Source organism: Adiantum capillus-veneris, chromosome 18, assembly GCF_014529385.1.
Source record: "Adiantum capillus-veneris isolate H3 chromosome 18, ASM1452938v2, whole genome shotgun sequence".
NCBI lineage: Eukaryota > Viridiplantae > Streptophyta > Polypodiopsida > Polypodiales > Pteridaceae > Adiantum > Adiantum capillus-veneris.
This window is the reverse complement of record NC_140948.1, coordinates 125,150,899-125,167,459: the sequence shown is the minus strand read 5'-3', so window position 1 is coordinate 125,167,459 and position 16,561 is coordinate 125,150,899. Positions and strand designations below refer to the sequence as shown.

At 45.1% G+C, this 16,561-nt stretch overlaps 1 protein-coding gene across 7 annotated transcripts in view; it reads left to right on the top strand.

Moving 5' to 3' along the window:
* The window catches only part of SAR1 (SUPPRESSOR OF AUXIN RESISTANCE1), a 208,668-nt gene that overhangs the window by 83,004 nt on the left and 109,103 nt on the right, over positions 1-16,561 (top strand). For all 7 annotated transcript variants that reach the window (XM_086489273.1, XM_086489276.1, XM_086489274.1 and 4 more), the window contains 5 exons: positions 1,332-1,672; positions 1,743-1,811; positions 1,947-2,268; positions 2,351-2,473; positions 2,572-2,680. In XM_086489273.1, the coding sequence (XP_086345399.1) occupies positions 1,332-1,672; positions 1,743-1,811; positions 1,947-2,268; positions 2,351-2,473; positions 2,572-2,680 (964 nt within the window). The remainder of the gene's footprint in view (positions 1-1,331; positions 1,673-1,742; positions 1,812-1,946; positions 2,269-2,350; positions 2,474-2,571; positions 2,681-16,561) is intronic.

Here is a 16,561-nt window from a genome sequence, read left to right as displayed (position 1 = left end):
CATACTTACATAAATATTTATGTTTATATATATATATGTGTGTGTGTGTGTGTGTGTTGTATAGATTCATTTATTATAAATCTATTAAACGTCTTCAAAGACTACAGCCCAACTTCAGACGTTGAAACTTTGGCAATTCATGTGTCATGGACAGTCATTCACACAGGATAAATGTCGACATGTCACAAGACAATGAGATCATTATTCATACACCCACATTGAGTGATGAAATGTCATTCAATATAGATCTCAATAGACTGAATTCCTTTATAAAGTAACAATTAAAATTAAATGTAGAATGTAGATGAAGACTTTTTGCAATGGTTGGAGACACTCCAATGATTGTGTTGGTTGTCTCTCTCATGCAAGTGGTGCTTCACACTTATCCAAGCAGTTTACACATACTCAGAAGCCCTGGTTTTGCTTCAGAAAAAGCACAAAAGCATCAAAACAGAAGTGGGTGGAAGGAAATAATGATTTGGAGATTTCTCAAAGAGGAACCCCCCCAACCCGCCCCCGGGTTGGGGGGGGGGGGGGTATGTGTGAGAGACTTGGGACTTCTCAATGGAAAAAAAAGGGGAGGGGATGTGCCAGAAATGTGTCCTGAAACCTGATACATTTTGGAAATGCCAAAATGTTTTGGGTTTCCATAAATGTCATTTCTGGTAAGTATGTTTTGCATGTAAGCGAGAACTTGTAGTGATTGAAGGTCCAGATGTGATTGCCATACTGATTCTTTCTACCAATTTTCTTACATAGTACAAGGTTCATGTGTGTCGAAAGACTTTGAATTGGACACTCAAACACCTTTTCTCTGTTTGCGAAGGAGGAAAATAATTCACCTTGAATGACCATTAAAAAATGAAAGGCCTTATAACCCTTTGCGAAAGTTGAGCGGGCACATCTTTTGTAATAATATGTTTTTGAGAGTATGACTCCTCTCTGTGATTTTACAACAGTTTGTTTATAATCACTGGGAAGTGTAAGATTGATTATTGAAGCTGAGCACATGCTTTTGTTGTTTTCACTGTTCTTATGATCAGGCCTTATCTTTGAGGTTTTGACATTGTAGAATGATGGTTTTCTAACTTCAAAGCAGTGTGTGTTCTTTTAATTACTCACTTGGAAAGATTAGTATGATCAAGCTTTCATGTTCAGTTTATGGGAGTTTTAACTAAGTATCGTGTTTGTGTCATTTTGTTTTAATAGTTGATGTAGCAGTGGTAAACTTCTGCAAATGATAGTTGTCAGTTCTATTAAATTGGAATGATAGCATAAAGAGCTGCCCCACTTTGATGTTCAGGTTTGCTGATTGGAATGTTTTTGTGCAGTGCATGGGGTTATCTCCTCTTGGAAGTTTCATTATTATGAATGGGTTATGCAAATATTTGAGCAGAATCACGAGCTTGAGGGTGCATGCCAATTTGCTTATGCAGCTTTGCAAGAAGCGGATGAAGCGGCAAGACATAGCATCGTAGAAGACACAACCGAAATATCAACTGCAGTGCTGGCAATTAAAGGATGCTTATGGGCCAACATTTTCAAATTCTCTCTTGATAAAAGGAAATATAAGGAAGCATATTGTGCCATCATGTCAAACCCTGACAAAGAAAGCAAATATGTTTGTTTACGAAGGTTCCTTATTGTCTTGTGTGAACAAAAGGCAGCTGAGGTACAGACATTATAAATCTTTCAAGCATGAGCTGACCTGGAAGATTAGATTTTAATAATGTTCTCTGTAGGTTCTTTGTGGATCCAAGCTACCGTATGCAGGGATGCTTGAAAGACTGGAACAAGAGCTTTTTATGAAGGTGAAGTTCCTCTGCAGGGTTCTATTTTGAGATCAGGGCATTATTAGAGACATCATCTTGAATCTAGAAATGCTAAATTTAAGAAGTTTTATGGTTGATATTTTCAAGTGACGATTCAATGCCTTGGCTCTTCAGGCTCAGCATTCTGATCTAAATGCCAATCCAAATCCTTTTAAGCTGCTTTACTCATTTCATATGCAACGCAGCAAATGGAGACGTGCAGCTTTGTACATGTATGCCTATTCTGTTCGCATGAAAGAAATGGGTCTAGCAGAGGCAGGTTTACCAGTCCAGTTTGTTCTTCAGGAACAGCTCAGTGGTCTTGCTGCTGCTATAAATGCTTTGCACCTTGTGGAACCAATGCATGCATGGCTTGACTTGGAGTCTATTTCTTCTGGCTCTATAGTAAGCGGCCAGCCTTCTTCCAAACGTATGCGTGTTTATGCCAATAGTGATGGTACAGACTCCTCCACAGGCAGTTTTGTCACTTTTAATCTTAGTATTTAGAGTATCTGAATCTCGAGTTAATTTTTTCTCAGCTGGCTATGCAATGCATAGGAAAAGAACATCATATGTTGATATTCAGGAGCTTGAGAAGGAGTATACCCTTACATTAGCCAAAATTTTGCTTGTTGAGGCTGATGTGCGGCCGAATATTCATGGTAAGTTGTTTTGCTATGCTTCAGGGATCTCTTCTGGAATTTTCTTTTAGGACTACCCTTGAACCTTAGTAGTCACGGTTGTTTTGTTTGTCATGCAGGAGATGATTTGTCACCCGAAAATTTAGTTCTTCTGCTTGTTCAAACTGAATTTTATGAAATGGCGTTCACTGTACTTTTCCAGTTTTGGAAAGACTCCTCTTTGAAAAGGTTCGAAGGTTGACCATCTCTTTCATCACTGACCTCATTATGCCCTCTTTTAGTTATCTTTTAGAATTTAATGTGTGGGATGGTGCCTCAATTCTCTATACTAAGCTCTTTTGTATGTGACTCAAATCTGTTCTCTTCAAGCCTTCATCGTCTTGACATGAGTGTCCAGTGCATGTGATCATTGGTTGTAATGCTGTGTTTTGTGCCATAGTTTGTTAGGAATTGTTGGATATGTAGCAACCTAATTAAGAGAATTGTGTTAAATTAAAGAGAACATGAGATTAAATATTTATAGAAACCACAATAACTATATTAAAGGAGACAACTGACACATGATCGCACTAGGCTAATACAAGAGGCATTGATGCGCAAATACAAGTCTCTAAAGTAGAGTGAAGGTGGACCTATTTATACAAGTGGAGTAGGACAGGATAAATCTAGAAGACCAAAGGATTAGGACGCTCTTATCTAAAGGTAATCATTTATCTAAGGCCTGAAAACCCCCCCTTCATTAAATAGGTGGATCTAACCTATGAGATAATGGATAAGTGCTCAAAAATAGATATAAGAGGTCAATACATGGTGACAAAACTCTAAGAGGTTTAAAGACGACTACATCAACATGGCTCAGGGGAACAATACCACCATGCATGCCTTAAAGGCTGATCGATAGCCAGTGTGGCAAGTGCTCCTGCCTCAGCGGTTGAGTGCATATGACCTTCAAAGAAAAGCCATATGGAATTCCCCCTAAACCAAAGGACAAAAATATCCGCCCTCAATACAAACTAGGCTAATGACCAAGTGATTAGGGTTTAGTGGATGCAAATAGAAAGGGCGGTCATACCTCATACTAGAAGCATGGGTAGTGTCTAAACCTTGTGAATACAAGAAGTATTGCACATCTCTCACATGAAGTAACAGGAACTCTCTCATGCAGTAAAAGGAACCTTGAGTAGGCACTGAGCACTCATCTTGAGCATTCACATCAATCACTTTTGCTGCACATTACATTAAAAGCTTCAAATAAAGCTTTTACAAAGCTTTTAAATAAGCTCTCCGTACTTGAGGCATCGCTTGTATGACAATGGAATAGTCATACTTCTATCACTGTAACTACTCACTCATTGTGCAACAAAAAGGGAGTACTATTTTTGGCATCAAGCAAAAAGTTGAAGCCTTGACCGAGCCAAAAGCACACAATATGCGGTAGCTCTTTCTCCGTGTCTAGCTGGCATAAGCGGCATATCCTTATGTCTGCTGGTATCCCTCTGAATCTACCCGTCTCAATCTCCAACTGATGTGAGGATGTGCATATCTGACCAATGGCACACCGCAAACCATGAGACATATGTGTGTCCATGTAGCTGGGTCGAATCACAAACCCATCTCGTGTGAGGTGGAGAAGATGCTCTCTATAGAAAGCCATCTTCGTGCTCAACTTCTGTAGCGGCTCTATCCATGTTCTCCTGGTATCCAGCTGGATCAGGTCCTCATGAATGAGTCTAGTAATCTCCACTGTAAAGAGAAATCAAGGGTGCCTGAAGAAAGTACTGGAAAGGGGGCAGCGTGCCCATGGTGAAGCCATGCGTCTGAAACCATGATGTCTTCTGCGCATACCAGCTGTGTGGAAGACCCAACGGCCAGTCTAGCATATCTTTCTCTAGTAGTATCCCACAAAATGTGCACAAAGGAGACTGATCAGGTAAGCGCCTCAATCTCTATAGGAGGGGCAGCTAGCTCTTCTCGAATGATAGCGTGGGGTACATAGGCCTTGCCTCTGATCAATCGAGAGGTCATAGATAGCAAGTGCCTCTCCATACGGTTCCAACCGTCCCCTCTGCCTCAACCTCTCCTCGTCCTGGACTCTGATGTGCTCCTCACGTACGGCATCCTCCTTGACCTCCTGCTTGATGGTCTTGCGGACCACCTCCACCCATTTCCCCTGGGTAGCCTCCATCTCGGTGTGCAGCTCCTTCAAGTCTTCTTTAATAGTCTCCACGTGTGAGATCTCTCCATCTTCCCGGGCCACAATGATCGAGGCTCGTAGAAACTCTATCTTCTTCTTGGTCTCTCCAAGCTCAATCCTAAGAGCTTCATTCTCCGTTCGCAAATCGGTGATGTATTGGTGCATCACTCTGGTGCCCTGCAGGATCTCCGCTTGAAGCATCCCTTCCATTTCCCGGCGGATTGAGGCAAGTAGCTCCTCTGAGACTTTGTTACGGCGGCGGTACCGGGCAAGGGGGGTCGTCATGAGCCCCCTGCCAACTTTTGTTGCGGATGGAGGGGGGGTTGCCATGGTCGATGGGGGAGAAAGAGAGAGAGCTATGTGGCCATACAGTGGCGGGGGGCTGGCTGGTTTGCTACACAGTGGGCTGTTTTACCACTATTCAGCGATTTGCAGCGATGTGTAATGCAGGAGCTGAATGGAGGTAGAGAGAGAGAGAGAAATGAAATGAAATGTTATATTAACGTCTTCAAAGGCCAAAATGACCTATGAGACCCGAAAGTTACGATGTGGTGGATCTGATACAATGTTAGAGTAACAAAAAATGAGAGAAAAAAATACTATGGAATCCTAGACTGCTAGATGTGAGCTAAGCAGCTATGTGGGATAGCTAAATCACAAAAGATCCAGCATTGGTCGTCGTTGGCGGATCTCATCAATCTCCTCCATGGTCAATAGCGTGACCAGCCGTCGTGTATGTCGGGCCAAAGTGATCCGAATCCTCTGATGTAGCCTCCATCGATGCTGTGTAGTCCTCCGCAGTTGTGGGCGTTTGGATCTCCCTAACTCGGTCGCTCGGTCGATCGGTGTGGCTCTGGTGTGAGGCACGAGCTGTCCCGTGGTGGTAGCTCCTCCGGGTGTCTAGTGTCATAAGAGAGAGAGAGAGAGAGAGAGAAATGAAATGAAATGTAATAGTAACGTCATCAAAAGGCCAAAATGACCTATGTGACCAAAAGGTTACATGTGGTGTATGTACAAAAAGTACAAAGAACTGAAAAGAAAATGGTGGGTAGGGGTGGGGTGAAAGCTGATACAAAGGGTATAGGAAATAAGGGTGAGTTTATACAATGGAGCTCTCTGACAATCGAGGCATCATATACATATACTAAGTATCTGGGACGGCTCCTACGTCGCGCTAGTATTATATGGATCCTCTGTCGCAATCTGCGTTGATATCGAGAGGGCCTCCTCTGTGGGCGACGGGACCGCCCCAACTGTATCGCCCGATCAAGCAATATGCCCGTGGTTCCTCTGGTGTTGTTATGCTGTGGGGGCTACTCAAATTCCTCTGTCTGTGACTGAAAGAAATCTGTAATCTTCTGCTGTCGCTGGATCTCTCTCATTGTGCCCCTCTTCAAGAGGTCTTCTCTGTGTTTGCGAATCTCCAGTAGGTATAATCTGGGGCATCTCTTAATCCTGGTATCTTATGACTCTGGAAAGTGGCCCAAAACCCTCTCTGAATAGACAGTGAAAGCGGCCTCGTATCTCATAGTATATTGGGCAGTGACATATGTAATGTAGCTCTATCTCTGGCTCTATTTGGCACACCTGACAAATCCTGGACTGAGCGGGTACTCCTCTAAATCTGCCCGTCTCGATCTCTAGTTGATATGAGGATGTGCGTATCTGACCAATAGCACATCGTATCCCGTGGGATAGATGAGTATCCGTGTATCCTGGTCTGATCACAAAACCATCCTCTGTGAGTTGGAGAAGATGCTCTCTATAGAAAGTCATCTTCATACCTAGCTCATGTGTAGGTTGTATCCATGTCCTCTTCGTATCCAACTGAATCAAGTCTTGTCTGATGAGCCTGGTAATCTCTGCCCTAGTGAGGGAGATGGAGAGTGCATCCAGAGAGTACTGATATGGGGGTAGCTGGTCCATACCAAAGCCATGTAACTGAAACCAAGATGCCATCTCTACATAGCAACCTGAACTATCTCCCTGCAATGCCAGCTGTCGCGAGGACTCTAGTGCTAATCGAGCATATCTGTCTCTTGGGAGAGTCCAAGTGCTATGCATAACTAAACTGATCGAGTGAGTGCCTTCACTATCAATGGAGGAGCAGCGAGCTCCTCCCAAACAATGTCATGTGGTACTGAGGCCTCGGCCCTAATCATCCGAGAAATCATAGACACCAAGGGCTTCTCCATACATCTCCATCCATCAGTACTGCCAGCTCTGCTATGATGATCAACTGAGGGGCCCCATATCTCCTCTCCCTACAGCATGGCTGAAGTGACCAAAGTGTCAAAGAGCCAAAGCTTTGTCCTAGGTTCTTCAAACTGAACGTGCGAACATATCCTCTCAAGTCTCCCCAATGCTGCATAGGCTATGGTCTATCGCGTATCTGTTGCACGCCTCAGGGAAAATATTGGACCACTGAAAACCGCCCCAAGATAAGTGTATGTAAATGCATACTCCACAGTCTCTCGACCATATGTAAAAGTGGGAGCGGACCTCCTTACCCACTTTGCCGTGGTGTTAAACACCATTACCTTGGTCTTACCAAGGTTCACAGATAATCCACTGTCCCGTGCAAACACATGCAATGCATCCAAATGACGCTGCATCCCCTTTGGAGAATCGAAGATCAACACAATATCATCAACATATAATAGCAACGGAATCCACGTCCCTGCAAATTGAGCACCTCTATCACCCTCTGTATGTACATAATTTGAAAACTCATCTACATATATCTCAATGAGCGTATGCCCTATCAACTACCTCATTTTTGTGCTAATTTTTTCGATTTAATGCTTCTTTTAGTGCTAGGCTTCATTATGGCTGAGTCTGCCCTTGATCTCCGGAGTCATGACAGAAACTCAGTACGCTGAACTTTGTGTTGATGTATGCTCATGTGTGTGTGCGTGTGGTGTGTGTTGTGTTTGGGAGCATATGTTAGTACCTAGTTCTACACCCACTATTGGGCACTGACGACGTTAGTGGGGATGTCGTGGTATTTAGTCAATACTATGCGCATAGTTGACACGTACGGTCACGTACGACGGGTACACGTACGAAGACGTGCGGTACTAATCGAACTAAAAAAAATTAGACGTACGGTGACGTAATGTACGATGCAAAAAAAAATCATGCGTCTTACACATGATAGATCATATGAGTCATGACATCGACCTTAGTACTTAGTACCAGGGCTAGAAAGAAACATTTTTCCTAACCGATCAAAATAAGGGAAAACTTGAGTTTTCAGGTCAAAATTGAAGCTTTTGCCGGTAATTACACTAAAACTTGTGTAAATTTGCCGGTTTTCTTAGAGGCAAGCTCAAAATCTAACCGGGATTTTATAATTTCAACCGATTAAAATACACTAGACCCCGGCTTTTTTCTAACACTGCTTAGTACTAAATACTTGTAACTTAAGTCTTACAAGTTAGAACATGAAAGATCTGTCCATGGACATTGGAAACGGCAATGTCCGAAGAAAGAAGAATCATGATCTCCAAAGTGGTGGCGGCCATAGTAGATCCGCTACCCAAGCCTCGTCGCACATAGGTCATGGTGGTTTGAGCCAATGCAGCCATTGGGCTCTTGTTCAAATGCAGTCGAGATGCAAAACATTCCCACACCAAAAATCGCCCCGCAAAAAAAAAAAAAAAAGAAAAAAGAAAAAAAAAACGAACGACTCATGTACGGAACGTACGAGTCGTATGGTACGGTACGGAACGTACGGAACGTCCCGTACGTCGAACGTGGACAACCCTGGAGTCTATGCGTGATGGAGCTGATGGTTATATTGTCTTGTGGGTGACTACCATGGGTCTATACCTTGCACTTTCCTTTAAGGGTGAATCTGGGCTTATCCTGGATTCATCTAGGTATATCTCAATGAGAGTCGGAGATAGGGGACAACCCTGCTTCAGGAGTGAACCATGTCGGACATGCCCTGAGTAGTTTCGTACCTGTCGTACCACCGTCCTGTATGAAGCTAAGATCCCCTAGATCAGCTCTGTGGACACCCCCATATCTTGCAATCTGCGCATGAGTCTGGCTCGTGGCACTGTATCAAAGGCTTTGCGGAAATCCACAAAGCTACAATATATCCTCCTGCCATGGTGTCTACCCTCCTCAATAATGGCTCTGAGTGTCAAAATCTGGTTAAGAGTGGAGAACCCTCTCCTGAACCCTGTCTGTCCTAGTTCCAGTATGCCCTCTCTCTCTGCCCATCCACTCAAGTCATGCTCAAGTATTGATGCATATAGCCTAGCCAAAGTGTGACCAACCATGATGGTTCGGTAATTCTCAGGAAGCATAGGATCTCCCGACTTGAAGATAGGCACAATAGTGGACATACTCTAAGTCTCACTGGGAAACCCTCATACATGGATCTATTAAACATCATAGCAAGAGGCTTTGCAAGCATATCTATGGATAAAGTGCTCTGCTACCAGACCATCATGATCTTGTGCTCTTCCTGACTTCATCTTGTCAATGGCTTTCCTTACCCTCTCAGCAGTAAAGAAAGTACATGTTTTTGGGCTAGCTCTGGAGGGTCAGGCAAAGGTGGCTGCCCCGATGCTGTAAAGAGAGATGTAGCATATTCCCCCCATGTCTCTGTGGAAGTGATGGCTGGCGGTGGAGAATGCTCATTGAAAAGTCTCCATGCCTCATTAGAGTCCCGATTCATAAATAGTTGATACAGATCACGCTCTAATTGAGATAGGTTAGCCCTCTTCTTTTGTCGTACTAGGCGGCGGAAGATAATCCGTGACTGTTCATATGTAGTAGTTCCCATGAGCACCTCTCTTTGTAATCTAATCCTCCTTATCATACCAATTGTTTTGCGGCATGCTCCCAGATCGTCCGCGTGTAGGTTGACTGTGGGGATATGCCTCTGATGCTGCATCATGTAGCGTCTCTGTCAGATTCTTGGTGAGCTCATCTAGTGGTCGTCCTGGCTCCTGAGTGCATAGCTGCCTGTATATCTCATTAGTGTACACGTGATCCATCTCCCTTGTGAGGGTATACCGAGTATGTGTGGAGGCCTCTCCCAATGGAGCTGTGTTGAACTGGAACAAAAGAGTGAAAGACAAGATAGCATGATCGACTGCTACCTCAACCGGCCTAGTTCCCACCATGAAATCTTGAAAGGAAGGAACGAGTCCTAGCGGAGCCATAACATAATCCACTGTACTAGCGCGATGCCGATGTGGAAAGCATGTAAAACCACCAGATGCAGGGAATCTCTGTAGGCCATTCAAAATGGCCAATCCATGTGCAGTCCCCATATTAATCAAGTATTTGCCATACTCAATGTGCTCCTCATCCTGTGATAATCTAGACAGGCCCATTTTGTAATATCAAGCTCCCGCATCAACTGCTCTGAGGTATCATAGAATACTGTCTGGTGATGGGCAGTCCTAGCATTGAAATCCCCCAAGATAATAATGTCGCCTTCTTTGGAAAACTCCAATATATCATCATCTAAAATAGAGAAGGGAAACTGTCCTCTAGGTGATGCATATACTGACGTAGTAGGAGGGAAATAGCAAATAGCGATGTAGAGAATCTGCCTGTCTCTGCCTTCGGTCTCACCCACATGTACCTAGCATGCTCATCGCTCCGAGCTATATGTATCAGAGAGTGTAGCTCCTCTTTGAATAAGACTGCCACTCCTCCTGAAACTCGTCCTCTGCACTTTGATCGAGTCTCTTGTTTGTAAGTTGTCTCCCATCTGTATCCGCTCACATGGGGCATGGACTGCTCCGGGGCCTGATGCATCTCAGAGTAGAAAATGATGTCTCTCCTTGTGAAACTATCCTCAAAGGCCCCTACATCAAGGCACAAAGATCCATTACAATTCCATGTAGCCACTCTGAGTGTGGTCCCACAGGTCTCGCACCGTCATGCAGGGCGCTTCTCCAGAATAACCACTCGTCCATCCTTGTAGAAGGCCACTTCCCCCTTCTCTCGAGTTGTCATTATCTCGGGCATAACTTCTTTCATATGAGCAAGCTGTGTGAGTGTGAGGTCATCTCCAAGGAATATGCCCGTTTTCTTTAGTGTAGGATGCTTCTTCAAGAAGTCCTTTGCCTGTATGTATGGGAAGCACATAATTAGAGCTCTTTCATTTGAAGTCTCCCCATTTCCTTGTGTCTTCTTCCCTCCATGCCTTTGTATGAGTAGCCTCACTACCCATCATGCGGAGAAGTTCTTTGACTTCCCCTTTCACATCATCTCGGTCTTTTAGACCAGTTATTCGTATGTGGAAAGCTCTAGTCTTCCTTCGCTGCTCTTCTTCTAAAGTCATGTTGATGATTGTAGGAGTGGGGATAGACGTGGTTTCTTTCCCTTTCCCTTGCTTAGCGACTTCTATCCATTTCTCCGCCTCATCCGCCTTCTTCTGTGTCTTCGTGATTACATCCACCCACAAAGACGTCTTTGCCCTATTCTGTTTCTCTTCCTCTTTGATCATCCGTACATGTTCCTTGATGACCTTGATTTCCTCTATCACCGAGGGTTGGAATTTCCCTTCCTCTAGTCCATTGCCTGCTCAATCAGCAAGCTCTCGCTTGAGGGCTGAGACCTCTTCTTTGAGTGCTTGTGAATCCGCCTTAAGTGCTTGTATCTCTACGTGCGGGTCCTCTTTCTCCTTCTTCCATTGCGTGCCTTCGTTGAGGAACATTTGAAGAAGGTTGGCCTTGTCGTTCCACCATCCTTCCATCTCTACTTTCCATTCCTTCATCTCCCTTTCCACTTGTGTTATCTGCATGTTTGTAAGCATGAAGGTCGCCTTTGTATGGGACTTGCAAACTGGTAGAGCGCTCATGACCTCCATTGTAACGGCCCCTGTTGCGAAGGTCCTCGGTTCTGCTCGTGTTTAGTAACACTATTGAGTACTGATGCGGTTCTACTGCTCCAACCCGCACCGGCTAAACGCGGTGGCGACCTGCTGTACACACTGTCCCAGGTCCGTTGCAAATATACCAACCTTGTCTTGACCTGCTGCGGAAACCGTCCCACGTCTGCTGCAAAGCCCTGTACAGCGTGTCCAGTGTTGCCTCTGTCCGAGTTACCCCTCTGCAGTAAACCTCTTCTGGCCCTACTCTGCCACTCGCGTGATATGAGAGAGAGAGAGAGAGAGAGAGAGAGAGAGAGAGAGAGAGAGAGAGAGAGAGAGAGAGAGAGAGAGAGAGAGAGAGAGAGAGAGAGAGAGAGAGAGAGAGAGAGAGAGAGAGAGAGAGGGAAAGAAAGAAAGATTTTTAACGTCTATGTCAGGCCGAAATCGGCCTATGAGACAAATCAAATGTACATGGTGTGTATGTCATCCGTCTATCGGAAAGACAAATGATACAAAACTGATACAAAACTGAACTTAATGTAGGTAGTGGAGTATCTGAGGAGGGATGGAGCGCTATCTCTAGGGGTATATGCATGTCTATATGCTCAAGGTAGTACAATCATGAGAATGCATCAAGCTATCTAGCTCCATCCTGTACTAATGGGAGAGAGAGAGAGAGAGAGAGAGAGAGAGAGAGAGAGAGAGAGAGAGAGAGAGAGAGAGAGAGAGAGAGAGAGAGAGAGAGAGAGAGAGAGAGAGAGAGAGAGAGAGAGAGAGAGAGAGAGAGAGAGAATGAATGAAATGAAATGTTATATTAACATCTTCAAATGGCCAAAATGAACTATCAGACCAATCTGTTACAAAATGGTGAATCTAATACCATGTCTGGGTACAAAAGAACTAGAAGAAAGATACTACTACTAGAATCCATCCTCATCTGCACTCTGGATGTCGAGAGAGTATGGCTCGAATCCTTTGCTGTAGTCTCCGTCGATGCTGTGTAGCCCCTCTCCTCAATCGTGGCCGTCTCGATCTCTATAGCTCCAGCGAAAAGAAATCCCATACCTAGTGAAAAGAAATCTATAATCTATCTTTGGGACTGTTTCTCTCTGTGTCTTCTCAGTAAAGTGTCTCTATATAGGTGTAACTCAAGTAGATATGGGCACACACACAGAGAGAGAGAGAGAGAGAGAGAGAGAGAGAGAGAGAGAGAGAGAGAGAGAGAGAGAGAGAGAGAGAGAGAGAGAGAGAGAGAGAGAGAGAGAGAGAGAGAGAGAGAGAGAGAGAGAGAGAGAGAGAGAGAGAGAGAGAGAGAAATGAAATGAAATGTTATATTAACGTCTCCAAGAGGCCAAAATGACCTATGAGACCAAAAAGTTACAATTGGTGAATCTGATACCATGTCTGAGTACGGAAATTACAATGTTACAAAGAACTATCACTAAGACACTATAGCACTAAGGAGAAAGGAAATAGGGGGTGGGTGGGGGGGGGGGGGGGGTGGTTTGTGGGTTCAGCAATCTCTCATCGGTTGTTGTCGGATCTCATCGACCTCCTCTAGGTCAGTACTCTGGTTGGACGTCTTGCATGCCCCATCACTTTTGTGTATAGAGCCAAAATACCCGATATCAACTCTGTAGGCACACCCATGTCCTGTAGTCTGCGTATAAGTCTAGCTCTCGGCACTGTGTCAAAAGCTTTGCGGAAATCCACAAAGCTACAAAGATCCTCTTGCCATGGTGTCTACCCTCCTCAATAATAGCTATGAGTGTCCGAATCTGGTCAAGAGTGGAGAAACCTCTCCTGAAACCTGCTTGCCCTGGTGGTCTTATGCCGTCTCGCTCTGCCCATCTACTCAACTCCTGCTCAAGAATGGATGCATACAACCTAGCTAATGTGTGGCCAACCATGATGCTGCGATAATTCGCAGGAATCATGGGATCTCCCAACTTGAAAATAGGCACAATCGTAGACAAACTCCAAGTCTCCGGGAAGCCTTCATACATGGCTCGATTAAACATCATAGCTAGGAGATCTGCAAGCATATCTCTGGCATGGATGAAGTGGTCTGCTACTAGACCATCATGATCATGTGCCCTCCCTGTCTTCATCCTATCAATGGCTTTCCGTACCCTCTCAGCTGTAAAGAAAGAACATGTCTTCGGGCATGTCTCTATTGGTCCGACAGAGGCGGTTGCCCTGATGCTCTGTAGAGAGAGGTGGCATATTTCCCCCATGTCTCAGTGGAGGTGACCGTTGGTGGTGGTGAATGCTCGTGGAATAGCCTCCATGCTTCGCCTGAGTCCTGACTTATAAATAGTTGATATAGATCCCGCTTTAGCTGAGATAGATGGGCCTTTTTCTTTCGTCGCACTAGGTGGCGAGAGATAATCCGTGACTGTCTATGTGTGGTAATACCCATGAGCACTTCCCTCTATAATTTGGTCCTCGTCTCTCTGCACTCCTCATCGTACCAACTGTTCTGGGGCATGCTCCCATATCACATCTGTGTGGGCTGGCTGTGGGGGATTGCCTCTGATGCTGCATCATGGAGCGTCTGTGTCAGTATTTGAGTGGGCTCATCTAGTGGCCGTCCCGGCTCCTTGGTGCATAGTTGCCTGTATATCTCATCCATATACACAGAATCCGTCTCCCTCATGAAGGTATACCGAGTGTGTGGGGGGACGTCTCCTAATGGAGCTGTGCTGAACTGAAAGGGCAGGGTGATAGACACGATAGGATGATCAACTGCTACTCCAACTGGCCTAGTGCCCACCATGAAATCCTGAAAGAATGGAATGAGGCCTGGCTGGGCTATAACATAATCCACTGTGCTAGCACCATGTCGGTGTGGAAAGCAAGTAAAACCTCCAGCTGTCGAAAACCTTTGTAGGCCATTCACAATGGCCAATCTGTGTGCGGTTCCCATATCTATCAAGTATCTGCCATGTTCAGTGTATTCCTAATCTTGTGATAGTCTGGACAGACCCATCTCTGTGACGTCCAACTCCCTAAGCATTCCTTCGGAACTCTCATAAAATATTGTCTGGTGGTGGGCAGTCCTAGCATTGAAATCCCCTAGTATGATAATGTCACCATCCTTGGAAAACTCCCAGATATCATTATCCAAAATAGCAAAGGGGGATTGTCGTCTAGGTGATGCATATACTGATGTATTAGGAGGAAAGTAACAAATAGCTATGTAGAGGTATATTCCCGTCTCTGCCCTGAGCCTCACCCACATGTACCTAGCCTGTTCATCCTTGCGTGCTATATATATCAATGGCTGTAGTTCCTCCCTGAATAGAACTGCCACTCCCCCTGAGCCCCGTCCTCGATGCTCCGATCTGGTCTCTTGTCTGCAAGAGAGAGAGAGAGAGAGAGAGAGAGAGAGAGAGAGAGAGAGAGAGAGAGAGAGAGAGAGAGAGAGAGAGAGAGAGAGAGAGAGAGAGAGAGAGAGAGAGAGAGAGAGAGAGAGAGAGAGAGAGAGATATGAAATGATATATTAACGTCTACAAAAGGCCAAAATGACCTATGAGACCAACTGATTACAATGATGAGTCTAGTACCAAGTCTGGGTACAAACAAAGAAAACTACAAACAAAGAACTGATAGGAGTGCTATCGACTCCTATGGGTGGCTGGTAGGCGGAGCAATGGTATCATGCCATAAGGTACAAAGTGGGGATAAGTGTCACCATGATACAATATAGCAGTAGCATGAATCCTATCCTGATCGACACTCTGGGTGTCGTGCTAGAATCTTGTGGATCCTCTGCCGCAATCTCCGCCGGTGTTGCGTGGCTCCCCTCCTCAGTTGCGGTCGTCTCGATCTCCCCAACTCTATAGCTCGATCAATGAGAGTACCGCTGGTGTGTGTATGGGTGGTAACCGAGCTCTATGATGGTGGTGTCCCGTCTGCCTCTGTGGTACTCAGACTGAAGAAATCTGAGATGCGTCTCTGGGACTGTCTCTGTCTTTGCCCACTCAATAGAGTGTCTCTATGTCTCTGTATCTTAAGTAGGAATAATCCGAGACATCTTCCTGATATCTCATGACTCTATCTAAGGAGTCAAAACCATCTCTGAATAAACAAGGAAAGCGTCCCTGTATCTCATAGTAGACTGTGTAGCGACATATGTAGTGAAACTCTGGCTTTGGCTCTGCATGGCATAACTGACATATCCTACTGTGTGCTGGTATGCCTCTGAATCTACCTGTCTCAATCCCAAGCTGGTGTGAAGATGTGCGAATCTGGCCTATAGCACATCGTAACCCATGAGATAGATGTGTGTCCATGTAACTGGGCCGTGTGACAAATCCGTCTGTCGTGAGTTGGAGAAGATGCTCTCTATAGAAAACCCTCTTCGTACCCAACTCCCGTGATGGCTCTATCCATGTCCTCTTGCTATCAAGCTGGATAAGATCCTGCCGAATGAGTCTAGTAGTCTCCATCCGTGTAAGAGCCAAAGATGGTGCATCAAGAGAATACTGGAAAGGGGGCAGCGTGTCCATGCTGAAACCATGCCTCTGAAACCATGAGCTCATCTGTGCATACCAACATGATGTATCTCCCTGTAATGCCAACTGTCTGGATGACTCAAGAGCAAGCCTGGCATACCTGTCCCTGGTGATGTCTCATAAGCTGTGTACAAATGATACGGATCTGGTGAGTGCCTCAACCTCTATAGGTGGGGCAGCCAGCTCCGCTCGTATGATGTCATGTGGGACTGAGGCCTTGGCTTTAATCAACCTAGAAATCATAGATATCAAGGGTCTCTCCATATTACTCCATCCAGAATTGTCAACAGACGGTCCCCAAACCTGAACCCCGTACTACGTAGTGCATATCTGAAGCGACCAAAGTGTCGAAAAGCCAGAGCTTTGTTCGAGGTTCCTGGAACTGAACCTGCGAACAAATCTTCTCTAAACCGCCTAGGGTTGCATAGGCACGAGTCAATCTAGTGTCTACTGCCACTTTCAGTGTGAACCTCGGTCCACTAAAGACCACCCCAAGATATGTGTATGCATCAGTGTACTCCATACTGTCCTGCCCATATGTGAAAGTA